At 43.3% G+C, this 26384-nt stretch overlaps 1 protein-coding gene across 1 annotated transcript in view; it reads left to right on the top strand.

The window, feature by feature from the left end:
• Positions 1-26384, top strand: part of LOC139929590 (myosin-10-like) — a 56678-nt gene that overhangs the window by 15420 nt on the left and 14874 nt on the right. The window contains exons 4-20 of the mRNA XM_078291247.1: positions 9808-9835; positions 11616-11715; positions 12063-12092; positions 12336-12350; positions 13590-13607; positions 16903-16995; positions 18133-18196; positions 19031-19129; positions 19258-19401; positions 19863-19958; positions 20920-21038; positions 21565-21717; positions 22354-22527; positions 22733-22906; positions 24186-24300; positions 24573-24635; positions 26140-26333. Coding sequence (XP_078147373.1) covers positions 9808-9835; positions 11616-11715; positions 12063-12092; positions 12336-12350; positions 13590-13607; positions 16903-16995; positions 18133-18196; positions 19031-19129; positions 19258-19401; positions 19863-19958; positions 20920-21038; positions 21565-21717; positions 22354-22527; positions 22733-22906; positions 24186-24300; positions 24573-24635; positions 26140-26333 — 1679 coding nt within the window. The remainder of the gene's footprint in view (positions 1-9807; positions 9836-11615; positions 11716-12062; positions 12093-12335; positions 12351-13589; positions 13608-16902; positions 16996-18132; positions 18197-19030; positions 19130-19257; positions 19402-19862; positions 19959-20919; positions 21039-21564; positions 21718-22353; positions 22528-22732; positions 22907-24185; positions 24301-24572; positions 24636-26139; positions 26334-26384) is intronic.

The raw sequence follows: 26384 nt of genomic DNA, 5'->3' as shown, positions 1-26384 counted from the left end.
CAGAGCTCAGTAACTGAAAGGAGCTGATTATAAAATCAAACCCACACCCCTGTTTCCTCTAACATGTGTCCCCATAAAGCTAATAGTGTCAGCCAAAATGGTAGTAGCACAGCTGGTACTACTACTGCTATTATTAGTATTAAATACTTCCTCTACATCCCTTTCAAATTAAATCTAATTGGTCGGGTGGCTAAAACTACCAGAAGAGGATTAGGCCTTTGTCTGGATTTCAGCACATCCACTCTGTCGCTGCTGAACTTGAGGACCTCGGTGTCCCTGGAGACCTTTTGTGCATCGAGCTGATGCTCATGTGCACATACACACCCACACACTTAATTATTTGTGAGCATATTCCATTCATTTACACTCATTCGCTAACATTAATCCAAACCTCTAATTGCCTAGTTCTAACCTGTAACCTAGCCCTAATATAAAACCAATTCTAACCCTAATCCCTAACTAACTAACTAACTATAGACCTTTTTCAAATTGAGAATCCATAAATTTGTCCTTTAGGATTTTTTTTTCTGCCTTTCTATCCTTGTGAAAGCCAAATATAGCACTACACGCACCACTGGGCAGTGACCAATAGTCACTACTTTTTTTTTTTTTTTTTTTTTTCTCCTCTCTCCATTCCACAACTGCCACCCTGCAGCACACGGGACAGGCTTCTCCTGTGGGACCCACAATCAATTTATTGACCTCTCAGTTGAGTGGTCCACCAGACGCCCTCTAGGTTCTGTTGGCCCCATAAAGACTCATTTTCCACTTTAGCTAACGGGGGTCCTAATAATTATTGATATGCAATAAACCAGAAAAGAATGCCTGCACTCATATGAAGTCAGTGAATCCATTCCTCTGCGCTGCACTTCATCTGTTGCTTTGGGAGTGTTCATTTTCCTTGGCTTAACATTGTTTTTTTTTCTTTTGTTGAGCAGCAATTTGTCTTTTTCGCCATTCTTGTGCTGCTGTTAGAAGGCCAGAATAGCAAGGCCAGAAGAGGCTTCAGAGTTGTAATTGCATCGGACCTTGCCATCACTCCTCTGGCTGCATAAATCACAGTCCGTAGATACAGGCGGAGGCAGAGTGGGCTTCCTAATGCCCTTGGAGTGGTAGGAAGAAAGCCTCACTGGGCGTCAGAGGCCAAGATTTACCGGTTTACTTTAGCTTTCCTGGGCCGGGCTGCACTCCCTTTTCTATCATAAAGATTTATGCTTTAGTAAAGAGCTGGGCGATGTCAGGAAAGTGCGGAGGAATGCAGCCTGTTTCCTCTGGAATTCCAAACGTGTCTGTCTGAGAAGAGCGCTGATGGCGAGCCTCTGCACCTGTGTGGCAAACCACGCGTGTGAAAGTAGGACTAGATGACATCTTGGCCTACAGATTGTGGGGCAGATACCTTCCCCTGATTTGTATCGTCATCACACATCTAGCAAGTGTAAAAAATGAGGGGGAAGTTAATTTGATTTCTTTGACATCGCTTGGGTCGACCTCGACTTGGACAGAGTTGTGTCTGCTTGAAGAATGCTGTCTCATGTTCAGCAGGTGGCCCAGTTAGCACGGCCGTTCTGTCTGCGAGGTTGACCACGAGTTGACCGTTGAACTCGGAGCTTTTGTGACTAATGAAACGTCACTTCAAATGGCAACCCGCCAAATTCCTGGGTGGTGTGATCGCCGGTGCAGCTGGTTCCATTTCTGTTGCTCATCGGCCCTCCATTCATCTGAGAAATGCTCAGATGTGGATTTACGGTAAGAATACCTTCTTGGTGTTGTCACCCAGCGTGGAATGGCTTCTGGCTGAGTTGCTCATAAACCCCTTGGGCTTCTGTAAGTCCCAAAGATAATGCTGTATGTCACAGGCTTGATCTGAAAGGAACGTATTGGACCTGACTGTTTCAGTGAGTCCCTGAGGTGCGAATGTACCATTATGAGCTATTGAAGTGGATTTTGCCCGTTCTGCCTCCTGTTTCCCTTGTGCCTAAATACAGTATGTCTGCTTTCTGTTCCCCTCTCTTCCTCACTCATTTTCTCTCTCTCTTCTTCCCACCCATCACCTCCATTTGTCTAGCTCACTACCTGTCTGGCCTGATTTATTTTGCGCCTGACGTAGATATTGAACACAGATTTCCTAAACACGGACCAATTGCTAAGGTTCAGATCGCATAAATGCCAGGAATAAATACCCAAATCCCCTTGTCGGTTTTTTCCAATATGATAAATCTCCCTATCAGATTTCCCTACAGATTTTCCTTCTCAGAAAAGCTCCACATAGGAAACTGAATACCCTGGATCTCCATCGTGGTTTTTTAAATTTATTTATTTATTTACCCATCTCTAAATTCTCGGCTGAAGCATCAATCCCAGTCCTGCTTGCATCAGAGACCTTTGCCATTGTAGCCCTTAAATGGATGGTTTAAAAACGATCGACTCCTTTGACTTTTAAAGCCTCACTGACAGACACTCCTGTGTCCTGGGAATGGTCCAAACCCTTTTGACAGCCAGTCATCGCTGTCGCGTCCAAGACACGTTTGTAAGATATAGTGAGATGGGTATTGGTTCACGCCATTGAAAACATAACTATAGTCAACATATACTTTTATTAGGCTGTGAAGCCCCTTTGGCATCCTGCCTAAGATATAACTGCTCTAAGGTGCTAAACTAATAGACAGTCTCAAGCCCTTTCAGTGTTATGCGATAGCTCTTCCATGCTGCCAAGGACACTGCAGAAGCCCAGAATTCTTCAAAATCAGTGATGCTTTGGATTTCTATTCTGTGGGTTACAAACTGTCATCATAGTTTATATAGATTTAAGTCAACACTCCTGCTCCATCCAAGTGTACTTGGAGAAGTATAAGTGTGTAAGCAAATTCCATAATTGCGACCAGGAATACTTTCCAGGAATACTTTGGAAAATTAAATGTATGGGGAGGTCTGCGCTTGGCCAGTTTAGAAATTATAACATACTAATCGTCAAGCAACCACTGCAAGTAACTTGGCTCTCTCAGACTCACAGTAGTGTCTGGACACAGTCTAGCTATCACAGAGTGGAAGTTACAGTATTTTAAGGTTGCCTAATCAAATTCTTGAGCTGTGAAAGATTTATTTTAGTGTATTGACAGGTAGGAGTAGAGCAGGTGTTAATGAGTGAAAACGGACCTGAGGTACAGACTGCAGGGGGAACGCCAAGCTGCAAACCAAGAAAAAAATGCTCTCAGGCAGACTGCAAAGTTTGCCACTGAAGCTTTTAAGTTTTGTGTTTACCCAAACTTTATCCAGTTAGGAACACATTTTATTATATATTGATTATTTTATTTTTATTTATAAATGAATTGCAATAAATATGTGCTAAAGTTGAAACATCTATAAATAATCTATTCTTATTGGTTTTTGTGACAATTCAATAACTGACCCAATTTTCAAAAGGCAAGGGATAATTCAAAATCAGATAATGATGGTCATCATCCCACAATGACTGTTGCATTTAAATTATTGAATATATATATGCTTCTGTGGTGATATGATCATTTTCATTACGTATTTCTGTGAACTCTGCGCACCGTGTGTGGAGAAAATAGACTTGATGCCGAAACTATCACTGAAGGTCCGGGAGGCGGTGTGTTTCCTCCTGTACATTAACATGGACGACAAAAGGAAGCGGGTTACGCTACACAGCCAATACACATTTGTTCCACCTTTGGTCTGAACAAGCTATAACAGCGAAAACATGACTTTCTGCTACTGCTACTTTGAGAAATACTGCATTGAAAAAAGACACAATCGTGCTGAATGATCATGATCACAGTATTTAGGAAAATAATCAGGATTATCATTTTTGTCATAATCATGCAGTCTTACAGTCTACCCATGATGCCCCTCCGCCTCATGGCCTGTTGGGAGTTCCCCTGGGCTGGGCTCAGCCAACAATAAGCACAGTAAGCATATTCACCACAGGGCCATGTGGGACTTAATAGGGCTAGGGTCAGCTCAAAATATTTACATCACAAGATAAAGAGTTTTTTGAAAGTAGACCATAGCACAGCAGACACAGAACAAAAGCTGTAAACATAGCACTTTAAGTCTTAAATTCAGTTTTAGAGGTTTTAAAATGTTTCATTCTCTTGGTGTGCTGTTTTTCAGGACTTGCAGGACGTGCAGACACCCTGAAATCATCATCTCTGTTTAGAAAAAGATGCAGATAGAGTTGTAGATGTGTTGCTTTAGGAGAAAAGATTGAGCAAGCCCTGGACAGCCCCGTTTGGAAACGAGGCCATTGATTTTCATTTTACACTTGAGTAGACTCTGATTGACTTAAATAACTTTGATAACTGCTGGTTGTTGACTTGGATGATGGCTTAATATTGTCCCCCAAGCAAACATTGTCAATGACATTATAGCTCCTTTTCTTTGCAGACAGCCTAAAGGCAAAGCTTATTTTTTCTTCCTGTTAATTAGACAGCATCATAATGCTGGAGGATTTGTCTTCATTACCCGACAAATGCAGCTGATTTGTTGTTCCTCCATTTACATCACAGTGGTTTTGTGGAGGTTTTCTCCATCCGAGACACTCTAGTTACTGCTAGAGCAGTGTGCAGGACTGGTTTTCTGAGGTGAGTGTTTGCACTTCATTGCCTCTCCTTAATGCAGGCATTAGCCTTCAATGGCGAAGACTGGCCCAGGCCCAGCGGGCCACAGCCTCACAATGAGCTCACTGTCGAGGACTGAGATCAGCTCCCTCTCTCCCTCCTCTCCTTCTCCTTTCTCCCCACATGGAGAAACGCCACACGCAGAGCCACTGTGTTCTCGTCAAAGCCGCAAGATGTCCTCCGATTTTTCACTCTGTCACCGCTTTGTAAGGCCGTTGACGCAGTCCTTTCTGTCTGTGGACTTTGAAGTGGCTGAAATAAGGCCATTTTGTCGGCCTCGTCAGCCAGTAGCTCATTCATGATTAACTGAGACCCGAACCTATTTTTGCCCTTCAAAACTAGATCAAGTTTTTAGAATTATTTCCTAACCTCCCAGCTTTCCTTTTAACTAATCATATTACATGTCCTGTGGCAGTTTTCAAGGCTCCCCAACATAATGGAGTCATGTGAAGCTGGCAAGCACATTACCAATCATGCGAAACCCACAAAACGGTCCTTATGACCATCAGCTAATGTGACGGAAATAACAGCCCCTGTTTGGGTAGTTCTCGTTTGCACAACCCCGGCCTGTAAAGGGCAATCAGCGTTTTACAATCTGTAGCGGTTGTTAGGGTCGCAGCAGTATTGGCAAGTCAGTGAATAGAAGTGAAGAGTGTCACTGACTGGATCATATCCTTCCTCTGTGTCTGCAGCCAGACAGATAAAGGAGGAGACACCAGCTCTCTGAATGGCGGTGTGTTTATGTGTGATGGAGATAGGGATGTGAATATAAAGAGAGAGGCAGAAGAGGCGCGGGCTAACGGGGGGAGTGTGTTTGCGTGTGTGCAGTCATGCGCAGAGCGGCGGCTAACGTCACGCCTTGAAGGATGCTGGCCAATCTGGCGAGCTTCAGTGAGTGTGTGTTTGTGCATGTGTGCGTGCGTGAGGCCAATCGCCCTTCCTTGATGACGGGAAATATCTGTTCAGAACCAGGAAGCCCAGGTTGTCCCTGATGCGCCATCCAGCTGTGTCCTCAGTCAGATAACCCCCACCCACCTCACCCCAAAGGAACACAGTCAGCGCTTCTTGTCCAGGAAGCCTTCACCTTTGGGAGAACGGTCCAGCCCGGGGCACAATGTGTACTCAATGAGTTGAAATATTCATAGCGTCGCAGATAAAATCATGCTCAGAGCCTACTCATTTGTGGAAGGAATTTCTGTCCTTCACGATGACGAGTAAATCAGGGAGCCAGTAGACCATCCATGCTAAACCAAATTAGTGCAGTCACGGCGAGGACCATTAGCATTCCGCGAGCGTGCTCTGCCGCACCTCACGGTTGAATGATCAGGGCCCCCCACCCCCACCCCCCCTCCCCTCCACAAGTGTTATTTTATTCATGTATATCGAGTTAACCGTGCTGCTGGAACGGCAAACGAGCCCGTCCGCGCCGAATCTTAGCGTTTCTCCTCCTTTTTCTCAGCTCAGTCGAGACGAAAACAGAAGTATCATTCCTTTGTAAAGAATTATATTTTCATGCTTGCCCGTTGCGTCGCTGCAGCAGGGCATGAAGGCCCATCATGTCCGAGAGAGAGGGGGCTGCATGGGAAATGACACTGGCAGGCCACCAGCTGTGAAAAGCAAGGCAGAGGGGAACTGGCGGTTGGATATCCCAGTAAAACATGATCTGCAGAGCTTACTCAATATCAGTTTATTTCACTTTTACTTTTTATTCATTCAAATGCCCGATTCCTTGTTAAACAACCTTCAGCTGATTTCCCTTTTCCTCACATTACTCCTCTCCACACCCAATTTGATCTGTTGAGTGAGATAAATTATTGTTGATTAGTTTTTATATCTTTGTCCTTTCGCCCTGTCAATCAAGAGGGGGAGAGAACTAGCTTCTCTTCCTCCTCATCAGCTGCTACTATAGGTTTGGTTTTGTCCACAGTTTCTTACATTTTCCACCTGTTAGATCAGAAAGGAGACTTCAGAGGTAAATTAATACGAAGGCTTTGAAGCTCTTCTTGCCTTGCAACCATTTGGTAGCTTAGGGATATTAGAAAACAGAAGAGTCAACTTTAGACAATATGAATGTAAAGGCTAGAACAAGCGTGTTGCCTTCAGTCCGATCAGCAGAAAAGTCAGAAAAGACGTCACCTTCCCTGAGTTATTGATGGCTTGCCGCCCACAAGTCAATCTACTTATGCACCAACGTTCCGATCACCAATCATGAACGTCAGTGATTCACTGGTAACTATATGGATTTCCCATATACCACTGCGATAGTGATGACTACAGAGACCAGGCCGTCTGAAACTGAGACACTTATTCTTCCAGCAGAATTACAGGAAACTGTCTCGACTAGGGTGAAGGAATGTTGATTTCACGTTCATTTTATCATAATGTAGCTACTGTTCCACACTCGTAAATCCCTTACAGTTGCACTTCTCTGTCAGACAAGACAGAGTCTTGCCAGAGTTTAAGCCCTGAATGTACAATGCAACATCCAGTCAGTTTGAGTGCGAAGGGAAGAGAGTTTGATGACTTTTATCTAATCTGCAGACCTCTGGCAGCTCAGCCAGCCATGTGACTTAAGAGGAGGCCCCAGCCCTGCGGGGGGGCATTGATAATGGAAGAGAAACTACTGTTTTCCCATGACATCACCACCATTATGCTTCCCATAGGGCCCCTAGATGACTCTGACCTGCTTCACTCCGAGCCGACAAGACGCACCAAATTGGAATAGCTCAGAGGTTTATAGGGAAGCATCAGATACAGTTTTATTTCCACATGACCAGGCCAGTGGAAATTGCTTTCAGCACAGCACTTATTAAACTCTTGATGTCAGACAGCCAAGAATTCTATGACTTATTTTGTGTCATCATGTTGCGAAGGCTCTTCCTTGATGCCGTGTTCAAGCAGACTTATACACTGCACATTTCTACATTTTACATTACATTTTTTACATTTTAGCTGACAGGTCTAGAGATCCTGCAGCTCTTCATTACAGTGTTCTACATCTGGTGTATCCCAACCAGATGATAATAAAAGTACCTTTTAGGCCTCATTAACTTCCTTGAATTCCGGTAGCTAGCTTGGCCATATATATTCAATCAGACGTCCTGCACAGGATGCTCTGGGGGGGCATCCAGGCTATCTGGGTAGAAGATTGAATCTTCTCATTTCTCCAGATTAGAAGTGGGTACAGTTGGTCTAAATGTGTACAGCTGGGCTGGGTACAGAGTGGAGCCATATGGTCCCTGCCTTTTACTGTCAAACTGCTACTACACTACAAGGTCTAGTAATAAATCCCCTGCACTAATGGGCACAGAAATGAATGCTCTATTACCACCGTTCAAATTCAACAGCCCTACTGGATTAAACAAGAGTTGAAATGGCAGAGACAGTAGGAAAATGCATTGACAGAAGTGCAGATGTATACAGAATTGAAGAGCCTGTACTGTAAACATAGTAGTATAGGCTTTATATGAATTTATCAGGCACTTGATTGTGTGAGGAGATACAAGATGCAAGATGAAAGGAAGAACACACTCCTTACCGTTGACGGAAGAAACATCACTGTAGCCTGATGATGTCACTCCTGCCTCTTGCTATGTCTGTACTGAGCAGCTCTGCACCAACCAGCACATAAATAGTTACGCAGTTTAATGTGAAATGGAGTTAAAATGAATTGAATCTGCTCCAGTCAGGAAAATCAAATCACAGACAAATGGGTAAGGTTGCTCAAACAACCATTAAACTTTTCATAGCCTTTGGTTGCCATTCTGACGGTGACAGTAACTACCATAGTAAAGGAAGTACCAATATAAACACTGCCAGCTTCAGTTCATCTTATATGGCATGTATTCTGCCATTATCTGAATCATTTGCAGGGATGTGATAAAATTAAATTGAATTCCTCATTAATACTTGATGTTGGTGGGGAAAATGCTGTCTCAGTCACTATTCCAGAGTGCTCAATAGTGCTCAGTAGAGTTGAGATCCAGTTACAATTTGTTATGCTTATCAAACCATTTAGGGATCACTCATGCCCTGAGGATGTGACACTGTTATCCTGGAGTCGGATAGAAATGGTTCAGTTTAGGTGATTGCATTGATTAGCGTTCACCCTGCCCTCTAGCGAGTTGAGTGGAGCTTATGCCGGGAAAATGCACCTGTTTTCAGTGTCATTCGTGCCTCATTTACACGGGTGTTTATTTTGGCAATTACCTGTACCCAAAGGAAGGGGGTAGATGGGAGTATAGTTATTGGTTTATTGCCTGCAAAGACATCTGGCAGGGCTTTCACTCTAGTGCAATTTTTTTTGTTTTTCTCTCCTAATGGTCTCTCCCCCCCTCCCCTCTCTCTGTTTCCTTATCCTTATCTCCCTGTGTGTGTGTTTGTGTGGTAAATCAAAATGACGGATGATGTGTTTTCAAGAACTGTCATTATCAGCCCACTCAGTTCAATGAGGCTATATGCAGCCTGAAGCGGCCCAATGTTATTTGCTATGTTCCATTTCTCAGTTAATCGATTCCTATGTAAAGGGAACTTGGGGACAGGCTTGAGAAATAAATTCTCCTCCGTAGGTATTTCTTCTCAGAAACTATCTGTAACCGATCTCATAATACCAGGGACTTACTGACCCTAGGCAAGTCTGTGCAAATTGTCCTCAGCACCCTGCCATTTACCATTATAAAACTGACATTACAGTAGCCTTATCTCTCCAGTCCAGCCATTTGACTCCAGTGTTGCTTTCCCACATTTTTGACATTGCAGTCCAGTTTTCCATGCCTCAGAAATACCTGTGGCGAGATGCTACGAAGCCTTAGATTACTGAAATATCTCAAGAAAGTAATTTGATTATTCTGTTAAAAGACAAGTCTCAGACTGTGGTAAACATGATATTTGAACCATTTGATGGCAAGCTCACAAGCGCAGGAAGGTTGGCTTTGACATTTGAATCCGCGATCCGCTGATAGAGCTTGATGCAAGGCTTCATTTCATGTTTTTGGCATGGTATTTCGGTCACTGCCCTATTTTTCTAAAGAAAGTCCTATCACTCTTAGAGAGTAGTGGTGGTGTCAAATCTTGAGAAAGCGCTTGAGACTGGATCAATGGCAAAATGCTGAGGTTGATTCTTCTTTTTTCTCTCCCCTCCCTTTCCCCCCCTTCCTGTCTCCCACAGATCGAGAGGACCAGTCAATCCTTTGCACGTGAGTCATTTCTTGCATCAAGTCTTCTGCTCTTTCTGATGCTTTCCGTATTGGGTGTGCAAGCATAGATGTTTAGTCCATTGCTGCATTCATTTTAATTCATTCCATTTTCTGTGCTGTATTAAAAATGCTACCTTTTAACCTGCAGATGTTATTGTTATAGATGTTAAAGACTTGCATGCTTCTGTATCTTACATCACTGAATTGGAGCGGGGTTACTGGCCCAACTTAATTGCATAACGTTCATGGTTCAGTCATTGCCCTCATGCATGTCTCTTCCTCACGTAGTATTCTTGGAAATTAAAACACATGGAATACATCCCCCCGCTCTGGCTCATTGTAACGTACAGTAATGCATTTAGTGCTAATTACGTCGAGTCGAAAGTGAGCCAGCAGCCCTCAGGCCTTCACCGTTATTCTGAATGGAGGGCGTCTTGGTGACACAGACCAGATTGACACTACTTGAGAGAAAAGCGAGAAATGGGAGGTCTGAGAAATGTCTGACATTTCTGGTACACAGGCCCCTGGCGTCATTGCAGCGCCACGTATCTGCAGATGACAGGAACGTAGCCAAAGAAAATGCCAAGAGTGGCATCTAGACATGAGCCCGTGTGTGTGACAGCCCCTTTGCTGGTGCTGCGTGAAAGTATCCAGGGAAATTCACTATCTTGGTCTGTGTGCCTTCTACCATGCCTTGGACTTTGCTTTTCTGTGACGTCTACCTCCCAGAAATGGCCCTTTAGTCATGAGGGCTGTCCAAGGCTTTTATGAAAGAGCGACAAGGGCTCAAAACGGTGTTGTCATACTCATGATCATGTACTGTAGGCTCCTTCATGTGAGTATTACTGATTTAAAAAAATATTCATTTTTGCACACACCGGGATTATAAGATAGAACTCAACGCAGTTTAACAGATGCGTCCTCAAGAGCTTTTGCACACAGACACAAATTGAGTGCAAGATATTATGGCTATACAGTCGCAAACTGTAGAAGTCTCACAAGTCGTGATTCAGTCAGCCCTTGATGTTTATGCGGCATCTCTTCTGCAGCGGGGCGGACCTGAGGAATCTAACACCCAGCAGTCCAAGGCCAACAACGGGGACATTGACGCAATCCCTCCATGAATACCCTCTGTTCACAGCGGCCACTGAGATTGACAACACTTACACACCACTCACCCAGTCTTGAGTCTTGACTCGCGGCCACATCATTCCACATCGTTCTTCACACCGCTCGCTCAATCTGAAAGCAAAACAAAGTTTCGTGCATACTTGGGGTGTGTAAATTTGCGCTTACTGTAAAACCTCAGGTATGCTGCGATTCTGAAGTGTCACTCCAGATTTTTCTGTATGGCTCGGAGGACTGAGAAGATTTGTTTCTTGTTTTCCTAGGTTGTCGTCACTGTAGGACAGAGCAGTGAAAAACGGGCCGCACATTCCCCCACCCGCAACCACAGCTGCTAAACTGAACTAACAGTCAGAAAATATATGGCAGAGAAAGATAAACAGATGCTTAAATATGCACCATTGTTCAGTTTGAGCCCTAGGTCGGGAACCCGAGAAAATAAGCCTTGAATCTAACCCTTGCTCACACTTGCAGATCTGTAAAGCTAAAAGGAGGATCGGACTAACTCGCCTTATCAAGCCAATTCTTTAAGATCAGCGAGTAGGTAGGGCGTAGACGTATTAGGTTCATTCGAAACAGTGGCCCGGTTCAGTTTTTCACACACCCCGTTCTGAGGAAGTCTGCCTTTGTGTGTCTTATCTTCTTTGTCCCACAGAGGTGAATCGGGAGCCGGCAAGACAGAAAACACCAAAAAGGTCATCCAATACCTGGCACACGTCGCCTCCTCCCACAAAGGAAGGAAAGACCACATTCCTGTGAGTACTCTGTCCATCTCAACAGGTCTCCCTCCCTCCTTATGTCTCTCACCTAGTCTAAGCCGTAACCTGAACGAGCCCATTCACATCTGTGTTGCAACCTTAATTGAAATACTAATGTTAATAGTGGATTTGTCTAATGAGGTGTGACTTAAAAATGAACGGCTACCACTACGGCTTATCATATGCTAGTCCATACATTAATTGTTCATAAATGTGTAACGCATTAGTCTACATCTAATGCATTTAAATAGTATATACCGAAAGGATGGACATGTACCCAACACCTATAGTGGGCGCCATGGGCACAATCTAACAATTTGCATTTGTTTATTTGTAACAAACAGCCAGAGTCGCCTAAACCAGTGAAACTACAGGCAAGTCTTTATGCTTTCTTATACACCATGTTCATGTGCATGCTACACTAACTTTTTCCTCTCAAACAAATGTAATTTTCTCTATAACATGGGCACATAGACATTTGTGTGACATCAACCTACTTAGGGCTCATCAAATGGTGTCAGTGGATTCAGAACACAGTGACACTTTATTTTTTTTACTTTAAAACGTGCCTTTTTAAAACAGCATATTTAGGATGTACTTGTCTCTCTCTCTGCCAGGCACAAAATCCAGTTGTAAGTAAATTTAAAAACTGGCATGGAGATTCAGATTGACTTTTTATGTGAATGATTTTTACTTTGTTCTTATGTGCCATAATGTAAATTTGCTTGCCATCATTGTGATTCACTCTTAGTGAAACATGATCACATGCATGTTCTGTTTATGTTTGGTAGCCACAAGTTAAGCCTTGGCAGGCATCTTGTGCTGTATGAAACCTGGCCATTTTCACTGATTCAGAAGAAAAATGTTGGCTAATTGCATTACATTGTTGAGGAGATGAGGGCAAAGTCCCAATCTATGTTGCAAACTCTTAAAGATAGAGTCCTGTCCTGAAAGTCACAATGAAATGATTTTCCATAATTCACACATATTTAACAATAAATGCCCAAAAAAAATACAAAATGTATTTTTATATCAAAATTCCATTACCTTTACTTTCTTGAAAATAGTGCATCATTAATGGGTGCCTCATGGTGTACCAGTAGGCGTAAATATAAAGATTAAACCAACCAATAAAACCATCACACATTTTTTAACAATCCCGCCCCTCCCATCAGATAAAACTGCCTTTCTCTCCCTAACTGATATCCCATTGGTTCATACTTTTGAATGATCCCTCCCTATGTTATGCCCTGCCCAATATGTTATTTCAACTGTAAATACATCAAATTAAGGAAGCAAGATGCTCTCAAAATGCAACCACTGCAGTATTATAATAATACCTGCTGGAACATAGCCATTTGCTTTTATGCTGGCTACTGTAGGTTGTGCTTACACTGTAAAGATAATGCTTAATTCCACAAACGTGGTGGGCCACAGAGTTGCAGAATATTTGGATTCTGCATACCTAGAGTATGCAGGTTTTTGTATCAACCAATCACTACAGATTACTACCAGCTGATTTCACTAATTAGTTGCTCCGTCTGGTTGGAGGTGTGCTAATCCGTGAAATCAGCTGGTGTAAACTTTGTTTGGAAGGAAAACCTGCAGGCTTTTGGCCCCCCATGACACATGATTGGATACCACTGCAACAGGCCTGTTTTATTTAGCGATGCATCACAGCTTCTTCATCCCTTTCATCCAAACCTATTAGCACACTTGCTTGCAAGCATCATCTTGTCTGGTTTGAATATCTGTAATTGTTGTCATTTTGTTCACACTGTATATATTTGGTTGTGTTGTACCTGTACCTGTGACATTAACTCAATCTATTAATTTTCATGATAACAATTGAACCTCCCCATTGCCTACAGAGTGGACCCCTGTTCTATGTGAGTAGTATGTAGTTCCTGCCTCTCTTACTGCACTCACCTCGCTCAAACCACTATGGGCAAAATATAAAAGGGGTGCTTTATCCACTCTGAAATCAATCTACTGCTAGCCCTTTCATTGTGCCTGAAGCTGGGCAGTAGATGCTTCTCTTTCTATCTACCTTCATTCATCTACTTTTGCTTTAACATTGCATGATCTGTGCTTTACAGTATCTTCACCCTTCTAAAGCTATAGGCTCTGCTTTCAAATATTTCGCATTTAGCTACAATGTAAGGACATCTCCTCTCATAGAAACCATTGCTTTATACTCATTTGATAAACTGATGATCTACCACTGAGCTGACAGATCCCAGTTTTATAATTTACACCGCAGCAGGTGGTTAACATTGCATTCGTAATACGCTTCACTCTGCCAAACTAACTGAGCAGAACCCCCTGTTGGACCTCCCTGTGTCCAGTTTGGCTCCTGGTGGGCCCGGCTGGAGGGGGTATGTAGCCAGGAACGGCTCTTGCCAAAGAGCGGCCTTTTATTAAGAGCCCTCATCTAACCCACTGCATGGACTCGAGCTGGAGCAGGGAGAGCCAACAGGACCCATGCCCAAACCTCTCCATTGGGAAGACTCTTGACAGATGCAGGTCCAAAACCTACAACAGGCCTCCACTTCTCTGTGTGACCCAGCTGCACACCTCCCAGCAGGAAGGAACTTTGTAGATTAAATCATCTACGCTTATTACTTCATCCTAATCCTTCCCCTCGCTGCCTGCTATGCATTTTTATACTTATACGCTTTAGCAGCTAGCCTATACTTACCGCATGGGATATTTACCCTACATTTAAGTTAAGTATGATTACGTGGTTCACTGGCCAGCGGCTGATGAGTTTCCAAGCCAGCTATTCTTAATCACTGCATCTAACTCTAGTCTGAATAGGCTGATGCAGAACCTCCTGTCCCCTTTCTCACATGAAGTTGGAGTCAACATAAAAGCTCTCTCTACCAAGATGAGTTCTCCACTCATATTGGCTTGTCCCTCTCCTTCAAACTGCAAACACAGATTCAAATAATTTGTGCCATTTCCAAGGAGTGTTCTCTGGTGGAAAGAGCGACTTGTAACGTCTGTCTGGCCTGCCGGCCTGCAGAGCAGATGTTGAGCAGTGACTGGCCTCTGCCTTGGAAGATTTAGTGGGGACAGTTTTGACTGATCCTCTTTGGCTCTGCCCAATCTCTCCTAAAGCACTTTTCCATGGCCTGCCAAAGAGCCTGTTCTCTGATAAGAGACAAAGTTGTAGCTACAAGCTGCAAATGTTGTTTCTAAAGGTAGAGAAGTTAGGAAAGTGAAATGATTTGAGGGAGGGAGATGGATGAGAATGTTTTCTCTTCAAAAGGATTGCATTTATTTATAGTGTTGACTGCAAATGTATTCTCTCAATAGCTAATGATGTCCAGATTCCCTAGTTGTCATTACAGCTTCACAGCGATTAGCCATCTCAAGTGGAGGAGCCAGTTTGTGGCCACTGTCAGATGCCTGACATGCTTTCTCTGCAGCAGGAATGTGGGTCAACTTCTAATGCTGCTAAATTGGACCCCCGCCGGTGTTTGTAATCTGCTCTTTGTTTCTACCCGTGCCCAGTAGATGAGACGAATGAGCCGAGGTTGCCAATGAACGGCGTTAGCTACCAAGTTGCACCGCAGCACCGTGTTTATATAGAAACACCAGCTTGAGGGGTTGAATCCTCTGCCCTCTGCGGGCTGTGCCGCTGCTCTGATAGCTGGAAAAGGAACAGGCTTATCCTATTCGGTCCCGCTTCATTCCAGCTGCACAAAAACTCAATTAAAAGCAGCTCATCATGCTCTCCGGCCAAAGATCGCATTACATGTCTCACATACTGAGCGCAATGCTGATTTCTCTCTAACTCATCCCACAGAGTTCTCCCATCTGGAAAAATGGCCTCCTCAAACAAACAGTGTGCGCGGCTATTTTTGACGTAATGGGAAATATTCCACTTAGCCGCAAAAAGAGAAATAAAGCCCCGTAAGAGATTGTTTTTCTTTCGGCCATGTTGGATTCCCTGGTCATGACCAACCCCACAATGTGGCTTGGATGGGAACATAATGGGCCACCTGTCCAAACATCTGCACAAGTCACCTATTTATTCAGCCTCTTAAACCGTCCAGTCTGACAATAGGTGTGTGAACAGAGCCAAGTGTCTCTCTGGTCCCTGAAGGGAGTTCTGTGTTGTGGACAGATTCTTCCTGATGGGACAGAGTGGCCGTCTGGCCTCTGTCACCGCAAAATGCCCCCATTTCCGCAGGAACTATCTCTCAATCACTCGCGAGCACCGGGACACGTCACAGACAACCAGAGCAGGGCTCAGCTTAGCATCTTTTAACACTTTAAACCTCAAAGAACTAAAACAGCTGCAAATGGAGTCGAAAGGGTTATGGGAAGGTCGCCAGAAGATTGCAGAAATCTGATTTGTTTAGTTTTACTATAGTCCTGTAAACTACTGCACACACAGTAAACATAAGTCCATATGGTATTTGTTTTTGTAAGTATAGATAGATCTCTAGTCCAGATTGTTTTGGTCAATGTAGTATGATGGAAAGGTATGAGTTAGGGCTTTTTATATATTTTTTATGTGACCTTAGTGTGAGCTGAACGATATGCTTTGCTCCAGTCATCTTTGGATTGTACAAGTTACCTTGTTACCTTGTATGGGGGGTCCTAATGTCTTTCCATCTACCTATCACTATCCCTGTTGATGTCTTTTTACACTTAACTGATAGTGATTGGCTTAACAGGAATATCTTTCTATTCCCTCATGAGGTTTATAACAGTATAGAGCAGGAGTTGAGGCTGAAATGAATGTCAGGTTGGACACAATGTGTGAAACACAGATAAGTCGCTATTCTCCATTTTCAGTTTTGAGGCTCATTACTCATTCTCCCTCTTTCTATCTCACTATCGGCTTTATTGTAGGACTTGAGCCGGTGAGCCTGTAAAGTTATTTTAGGAACGTGACTGTCTGTCATGATTCCTGTCTTCATCTTCTCCGGCTTTGTTGATGAAATTTACCTTTAAGGGGATTTGTAGGGTCTTAACTGTATACCGCACATGTCTGCTGCCTTTGTCTGCATGTCTTTTTTTCCTCAAACGTGCTTGATTTGTCAGTGAAAATCAGTGGTTCACAGTTTATTTTTCCTATTTTTTGTTAGTGGCTTTTGTGTCTCATGTGGGTGTTGAAGGACTGCTTTGACACAATGCTTTGTTGTAACATCCCTCCTTTTTTTTCAGGGCGAATTGGAGCGTCAGCTTTTACAAGCCAACCCCATCCTGGAATCTTTTGGGAATGCTAAGACGGTGAAAAATGACAATTCATCACGCTTTGTAAGTACAAAAAAAAATAATATTCATGATGGGGGGTTGCATTCTTAATGTGGACCTCAAAATGTCTCCTGCAGTGTATGTGACTTGCTTCATGATTAGCCCTCCTCCTCCTGTCACAGTACCGCGGTCGATCTTGCCAAATAATCTGACACCTGAATGAGATTTAGCTGGCATCTTCTAGAAAATTCCTCTACTTCTGAGGATAAGTAGGGGTAAAACTGATGGAAAGGAATTCGATTATCCTGCTTTTCCTGTAAGCAATTACACAGGAGCATGCTGGCCGGACACAGGCGCCTGCTAGTCATTAATGATGCCTTTGATATACTGGAGCCGTTCAGACTGGAGGCAGCTCTGCTCAGCGTAGACCATAACACTCACTACCATGGAGCAGTGACAGAGGACAGGAGGGACACGAGTGAATAAGACTATACATGAGGAATACTGTGCAATATGCATAATCTGGATTAGTGTAGTTTAGGCTATTGAGGAAGTTTTGTCTGTTGAGGAGAACTTAAGGCAAATGTCCATCCATAATTACTGCCTCACTATGTCGCTCTGTAACATCTTGACTGAAGTAAATCTTCCCTTGCGTTAACACCAGCCCTTTAGGCCATTAAACGCACCTCCATATGTCATCAAAGAGAAATCCCCTTCCAGTAAAGAGACATTATAGGATCATATCCTCTTAGCTTGTGTGTGTGTGTGTAATAGATACCATGTCTCCAGTTGATCACAACCAGACTTGTCCTGTCCTTCATATAGCCCAGGACCCATATACATAAACCACCTTAAGTTACTGGTGTTGATGTGAGCCCAGTTTGCCATAGTGAAGTTAAATGGCAAAATGGAAAAGTCTGCTGAGTAGGGCTGGGCAATAATTCAATATTATCATTTGTCTTTCAATAGAATTGTGAAGAAATAATGATACCAAATTATCGTGATACACAATTCTGTTTTCTTAATCAGTGGTAAAAAGCAAATACTTACTAAAATCTATAAAATCTATAAACATCTCCACTTTTTTTACATCTCTAAGAGGGACAGTCTGGATTACAACAGAGCCATTTTGTCAGTGATTAATTCTGTATATCTTGTCTTGTGTCCTTCCTGAATCTCCGTCTCCTTCTGCCTCTGCAGGGGAAATTCATCCGGATCAACTTTGACGTCACCGGATACATTGTTGGGGCCAACATTGAAACTTGTATCCTTTTTTGATGCTGTTGACGTGAATGGCGAGCATGCCATCAGTCCTTATAGTTGAGATATTTATAAAGAAGCTCACTGTGAAGCTAAATTAGAAAGACAATTTGAAAATCATCTAAATAGGACATTTTAATCACCTTGAAATATTGATATTTGGTTGCGGTGATCTTGGAGAATTTGGCCTATACATGAGGAAGTGTCTCAAATGTACAAACAGGAGTTGAGTTTTCAGTCTTTGATGCAACACTTTTTGCAGCTGCTCCTTCAGAAACAAATAGGTCAACTTTGTGGACACTGTGACAGCGGCCACAGTGATTTTCTTGTTTAGAACTACAACTAGAACTACACTTAATACATAAAAATCAATCACAATATTATGAAGGGGAAAACTACTAACGTTTCACCATAAGAGGTGCCTTCCTTTTCCTCAGAGCGAGTTGCTTTTTTATTCTTGCCCCCTCATAATAAAATATCGGGCTGTAATTGTTGAGTCTCCATCTGTGGGTTAGTCCTGTTGGAAATGGCCTATGGGTCGCACTTGTCTATACTCAGACAAAATATGTTTGGGTGTAAAAGCTTAAACATAGTGTGTGTCCACAAGGTCACCCTCCCATTCATTTTCAATGGAGCTAATCCAGAAATTGTGCCTTCCATGATCTCATAGGTAACAGTCTGTGCTCTGTATTCCTGCTCTGGGACACAGTTGGTCATATTCACAATTATTGTTAAATTTTACCTATAAATTAACTGGCACATTAATATATTTGAGTGTTATTGACCCAGCAAATTGGAGTATCGTTACCCTATCGTTTCCTTGACCAGTCTGTGTCAGACCTTCTGGAGAAATCCAGAGCCATCCGCCAAGCCAAAGATGAGCGCACCTTCCACGTCTTCTACCAGCTGCTGGCTGGGGCTGGAGAGCACCTCAAATGTGAGTAGACTAATTAACTGCAGCACTAAAATACAGTCCTCTGTCTATGCACTAGAGTCCCGTCCCTTGAAAAATCATACCTAGCTCGACCCCGCATCAAATTGTTCTTTCCATTTTCCTGTGTGCAGCGGACCTGCTTTTGGAAGGATTCAATAACTACCGTTTCCTGTCCAACGGTAACATCCCCATCCCGGGCCAGCAGGACAAGGACAACTTCCAGGAGACCATGGAGGCCATGCACATCATGAGCTTCTCCCACGAGGAGATTCTGGGTACGGCTTCCAAAACACCTAGCTGACTCACACAGGGTCGCTTTCACTTGTTCCATTTTGTGTGCCCAGGTCAGATCATCCAGGCGTGTAATAGGAAGGACACAAAACTGTCACTGCAAAGTGGTCACAGAGGAGGGCTGTGAAAGCAATTGACGGGTTCAGGTTTTCAGACATACTGTAGATTAAGGAGAAGGTTTAGGATTTTTAGATACCCATTGTATCGATCATTAATCCTTCTCCCTATGATTTTGCACTAAAGTTTCACACTAAAATGTCAGAAATTACTTTCAGTGACAATCTCCAGTGAGATTAACGTTTTAATCAAGGACTTCTCTTAATCCATCCATGTCCATGAACCCAGCCCATGTGTTCAGACTGACTGACAAGTAAAGCACATTCATGTAATGCAAATGTGATTGCTAAAGCAGATGATTGATTTCTCTGGTCTCTTATGTTTGCAGCCATGCTGAAGGTGGTGTCTTCAGTGCTGCAGTTTGGCAACATTGTCTTCAAGAAGGAGAGGAACACGGACCAAGCCTCCATGCCTGAGAACACCGGTAGCTAACACCACACACACACACACACACACACACACACACACACACATACATACACAAATACATCTGCCGCATATCCTGATAGCTTGCAGCCCGCAGGTCAAGACCTTCTCCTCCTCCTCTTCCTATTTTCCAACTCCTCTTCTTCCCTTTTCCTGCCCGCCTCACATCGTGTACCCATCCACAGAACAGAGGGACGGATGATTTATCTCATGTCTCTCCCCAAGCCTTGTCAACCTGCCATTAAATCACATCATTATTAAGATTTACTCCTGAAAGAAATGGAGCATAGCCGTCTGGTTCCTCCACATGTGGCACTGCATATTTGGCATTTCAAGGAACGAGAGGGAGAAAATGAGACCGATGCCAATGACGCAGCTTAACCAGATATTCCCAAATGTGGAAAGCAGAACCCAGGACCGGAGCAGATGTTTTTTTAGCAGTGGGACTCAGCAGTCTTGTTGGCCGATCTGTACCGGATTCTGCTAAAAACGATCCGGTCTTTTACTCTTTTAGACTTTTCCACAAGCTCCTGCCATGTCAAATATGACATTTCCCCATTTCCCTTTCATATGAAAACTGAACTTCATGAGAAGACTTCTGATACATCTTAATATCAGTGAAGGGCAAACATACTGTGGACCTACATTCTTTCATTTTTACTGGAATACATGACTCTATATTAAACATTTTGAAGTTGGTTAGTGGGTCAGTCTATCACCACATCTTGAATAATAGTATTCAGTGGTACCTGTCTTCTCAGTTGGCTAGATGCAGCTTTTTATTGCACAATCGGAACAAAATATATTCACAGAGTAGCTTAAATTTGCATGCACCCTGAAATTGAACATGCAGTTAAGAGTAAAATATACATTTTGATATCTTCACTGCCTCCTCTCACTGTAGCCTTGTTTCATCCTAATGTTAATTCTTCACCTTCTTTTTCCTCCCTGTTTCCCAGCTGCCCAGAAGCTGTGTCATCTGCTGGGTATGAATGTGATGGAGTTTACCAGAGCCATCCTCTCCCCAAGGATCAAAGTGGGGAGGGACTATGTCCAGAAGGCCCAGACCAAAGAGCAGGTCAGTTAGCCATGCTTTTGACATCAAAAAACACATAGCTTATGATTTCTGTTACAATACTTCCACTGTATTTTCTCCATTACATCATATTGGAGCAAGGATGGTTTTAGTTCTGCCTTTTGGGAAACCACACTAAGGCACACCACCACCACCTCTTAAATCATTCATCACAGCTGAATGTGCAGGACTGCTGCAGACTTCCGATCATAATGGCTACAGCGCTGTGGATGTGGCTGTTGTCCAACTATTCCATATGAGGCTTACAATAACACAAGTCTGACTCGGAAACAGCGTTTTGAACATTAATGCTACACTGTCTTGTCAACATTTAGTAAGGATCTGACATGGTGTCTGAATTACATCACTGTTCCTGTACTTCTTTCTTTCCCACTCTCTCTGTCTCGCATGTTTCCTTTCTTTCTCTCTTTCTCACCCTTTTGCCTCATCCTCTCTGTCTCTCCCTCTGTTGTCTCTCCATCCTTCACCGCTCTTCCTCTCCTTCTCTCCCTCCTCTGCCTCCTTCCAGGCTGACTTTGCTGTAGAGGCCCTGGCTAAAGCAACATATGAGCGTCTGTTCCGCTGGCTGGTCCACCGCATCAACAAAGCTCTGGACAGGACCAAACGGCAGGGCGCCTCCTTCATCGGCATCCTGGACATCGCTGGCTTCGAGATTTTCCAGGTATACAATTAAAATCACCTCAATTTGCCATGTGCTGTACATTGCATGTGCAAAGAATTTGCTTAAGTCTACACATGTTGTTCACATTAGAAATTGTAGAAAATGTGGTTTACAGGTTTGCCCTTTTTGTTTTAATGTTATCAATGCATTGGTCTCCAGGCCAGTTTGGCCCAGGCATTGTTGATATAAAACTGTTTTGCTAGCACCACTGAATCAACTATTCCAAAGTACAGCTGTAGGCTCCTTTGCCAGAGGCCTTGGAGGAAGGCTTTGTTCCGTCAAGATTATTTGCTTTGTTTAAGCCATACTTTGGAAAAATACATCACAGGCCTCTATGGATCGAATTGGCAAAGAAAGTAGAAATAGTATCTACAAATCCATTTGTAGATATATTGTTTTGTCTTATTGTTTATAAAACCTCAAAACCACTTAATCCATGGTTCCACTAAAGAAAACTTTGGCACCTTCAATTCTAGTCACTGCTAAAGGCAAACTTTTCACAATGATAAGGTATTGTTTACTGTCCATCTGTTGTGCTTCATAGATACTCTTCATCTGAGGTTTTGAGGTCTGGTCATCTATATACATTTCCAACGAAAATATTCCTCTTCCTTAAATTTCTCTCCCCTCCTGTAGTTGAACTCATTTGAGCAGATGTGCATCAACTACACCAACGAGAAGCTGCAGCAGCTCTTCAACCACACCATGTTCATCCTGGAGCAGGAGGAGTACCAGAGGGAGGGCATCGAGTGGAGCTTCATCGACTTCGGCCTCGACCTGCAGCCCTGCATCGACCTTATCGAGAGGCCGGTCAGTGTGGATTTGTAGCTAGTTATTGAGTCAACGCTGAGCTGCTTGAAACTATTTCAATACATACTCATTCATCTTCTCTACTTACTCCTGAACTGTTTAGTTGTTCTGCAGGCAAACAACAAAAGATAGGTTGTGCCACATATGCCATTTACTCTCCCTCATTCTCTTTCTCTTTGTCCTGTGTTGTTGTTGTTCCTCTCAGGCAAACCCTCCAGGAGTGCTAGCTCTGCTGGATGAGGAGTGCTGGTTCCCCAAGGCCACAGACAAAACCTTTGTTGACAAGCTGTCCCAGGAGCAGGGCACGCACACCAAGTTCCAGAAGCCCCGCCAGCTCAAGGACAAGGCCGACTTCTGCATCATCCACTACGCCGGCAAGGTACGCTCCTTTATTCTCCACAGAAAACATACTGGGCAGGTTTTCTCTCACTGTCGAGTACATTTGCTTCGGTCTGAGCTGAAAGGAAAGTTATGTCTTGGCAGGTATTCATAAGAAAAGGGACTTTCCTCGGAAATTGCAATTTACTGGAAGGATAAAGTTTCCATTGTTGATGGAGACTGTTGGTCAAGCATGTTTTTGTAAGTAAGGGAGATCATAGGTCAGTTCCTCCCAAAAAAGCAGTCTCCATCGATTTAGATCAGGGCTTTTAACCGGATAGTTTTCCAGACTCATTCCCGCATCAAAACGCAACTTGATAATCATTGTAGCTATTATGATGACTACAACTGATATCATGATGCTAATGTTTCCTCATTACGGTATTGCACTTACAGTTTCAGTTGCTTTAGTTTACCATTATCTTCCAAATGGCTTCCAGTACATACCATATAAATTAGGGATTGATTCATTTCCATGACAAGCCTAGTCATACTGGAATGATTGTTTTAATTCCATATTACCCCTAAACTTCCTGCATATGACTCATTAGACCAGCTTCTTTATCTCTGTCTAGACTCATACTTCCCAAAAATTCCTCCTTTCATCCCTGATCTTTCCCTGCAAAAGTCAAACGGCAAAGTCAGAGAAAAGCTGCTGCCTGCTCAAATGAGACAATGACGCAAGGCTCTCTTGTGGAGAATGTCACTGAAATATTGAATCCTGGCTTGATTTATACGACCCTGTATATGAGTGGGCTCGGACAGTGTCGGTGGTGTTATGCAACAGAGCACAGTGCTTGTCTAGCAGGGAGACCTGCTGAGCAGCACATCTGCTTACCATTATGTGGACCGGGTCATTAAACGCCACAATCGTCCAAAACCTGGAAGATTTAGACGGTCTGCTGAAGACAAGAATCTGTAATGCACAACCGCAGAGTCATATAGTCAAAGTATGTTGTAAACATAAATGTGTGCAAGTCAAATGGCAGTCTTATATATATTCTGATTCACCACAAAGTGAGACCCATAGGTTAAGTATTAAATATTCTCTCTGACCAACTCATTGAAAATCTGAACTATCCAAATCTTAAAAATGTTGTGCAAAATATTTTGTCTATCCTTTCATATGGTTTCAGAATGACTTACCAGTAGTTTCATTGCTGTCAGTGTGTTTCAGTAGACTTAGACTCTTCAGTAGACTGAAGATTATGTTCTTAGAAAGTCTTCAGCCCATCCATGTCCTTGCATGAAACCCACACTGCACCACTCCACTGTTGCAGGTGGACTACAAGGCAGATGAGTGGCTGATGAAGAACATGGACCCCCTGAATGACAACGTGGCCACGCTTCTGCACCAGTCCACTGACAAGTTTGTGGCCGAACTTTGGAAAGACGGTAAGCCACCGCCTACCTATCTCTAAAGACTTGAAGTGGTACTAGATACTAAGAGGAATCTGTTTTGAATAACACATCCTGTAAGATTCATATGTATGTACTTGTTTGTTTGCTTATTCGATTAACAAGCACGTCGATATGTTCTCTGACTCAAGCCTACTAACAGCTATCTGTCTTGTGGACCCAGGCCTATATATGTGTGTTATTTCCTCAAGTTAATTCAAGTTAATGTCATCCACCCTCCCTTCCCTGTCTCTCTCTCTGTGTTATAGAGATTCAGACCATTCAAAGGGCTTCATTCTATGACAATGTCACTAGTCTGGATGAGCCAGCAGGTGAATGACTGGGCCGTGCTGTAGCAGACCTGGGCCAAAATAGTAGTTGAATCCGTGTCAAATTTTTGCAAAAGCACACACAGTGTTGGGATTATGTTTATTTAATCGCCCTTCACTGGTCAAGGGCTTGGGAAGCTGAATAGAAACGCTCCCCAAGCAGGTCAACTACTTGAAAGCATTTGTTAATATATTTTTGCCCAGATCTGGCTGTATGTTCCATGCTTCAGCCGGTGCTGTGTCTGTCTTAGCTGCAGAGGCTCCCATTTGCTTCCAGGCTGCATGGCACCCTTGTCTCAGCCAACAGCAGTAGTGACTAGTCAGTAGCTACAACAGTTAACTAGAGAGTAGTGCCAATTGCTCCCTTTAGCCTAACCAGAGTGCTTTGATTTCTTTCTGTATTTTTGGGGCCTGACGTGGATAAAGGGTCTTGTGATCTTGGTATGGTCAAAAGCCCTGAAGCAAGTATTCACAATCTTCGGCGTCTTCTTGACTTTCTATATTTTCTTCCCTCTTCTGAGACAATATTTATCCATAAGCGAATTAAGGATTTGAAGCGTGACTGAGGAAAGATTAATAGCAGGATCACAGTAGCAGGGAATTGGAACCACATGTTGCGCTCGGTATTTGTGTTGGCCAGGTTCTGAGCCGAGACGTCAGCGTAGAGGGTCCAGGCGGTGGGCTTTGCATCACTCCGTTTAAATATCGAAATTCAAGGACATTCCGGCCATCAGTGACTCATTAAACATTTCTGGCTTTAATTTATCTGTTTGGACATTGATAAGTGATGCATATTCACTGGTGGAAAAGTTATTCTTCAGAGTCTTCAGTCATAAATGATTTGTGCTGTGTGCCATTTTTTTACGCTTTTTGGAATAATTCTGCTCACATGAGCCACAGTGTGTGCAGGGACTAGTAATATTGTAATAGTTTGTATCCAAGTCTGCAATTTCTTGAGTGCTTTCAACCCCATAAAATGTTGCTTTTTTGGGGGGTTTTTAATAGTTGATGGTCCTCTAGGCAATATGTTGATGACAGAAAAAGCTTAGTGTCAAAAACTTAGTGTCAAAAGAATCTTAATGTGCTTTTGTGTAGCAGCAGCCATCAAGCACCGTCTCTCATCAGCTAAAGCCAGAGAAGAGAGCATTTAAATGAATATCTAGAAAAATGAATATCTAAATGAGACAAATGAGAAGCTGTGCTTCGCTCCAGGTTAACACAATCTATAGAGCGCTATATGTACAGAACCTTAGGCCAAGCATGCATTTAGTAATAGGCGGCCACCCATCCCTCCTCCATCTGCAGGACCTACTGTAGTTGTAGACTTTGATTGCTAGACTGTAATTTATTTAGACTTTGATTGTTATTTGTGTAATGTCCTCATCCATCCACACCTGGTCATGTAGCTACATTATCCCACCGTGTTGCTACCGCTGTTTCTATAATCATTCTCAAATCCCCATGAAGACTCCCCGCTCTAACCCATCTTCCCCATCTCCCCCACCAGTGGACCGCATAGTGGGCCTGGACCAGGTGGCAGGAATGAACGAGACGGCGTTCGGTGCCACTTACAAAACCAAAAAGGGCATGTTCCGCACAGTGGGCCAGCTCTACAAGGAGTCCCTCACCAAGCTCATGGCCACGCTCAGGAACACCAACCCTAACTTTGTCCGCTGCATCATCCCCAACCACGAAAAGAGAGTAAGTGTATACTTGCCTTATTTGTTAATGGTTGGGATGTAACTTCTTTTG

This window comes from Centroberyx gerrardi, chromosome 3, assembly GCF_048128805.1.
Source record: "Centroberyx gerrardi isolate f3 chromosome 3, fCenGer3.hap1.cur.20231027, whole genome shotgun sequence".
Classification (NCBI taxonomy): Eukaryota; Metazoa; Chordata; class Actinopteri; order Beryciformes; family Berycidae; genus Centroberyx; species Centroberyx gerrardi.
Note: the sequence above shows the minus strand (reverse complement) of the source record. Positions and strands in the feature narration are given on the sequence as shown.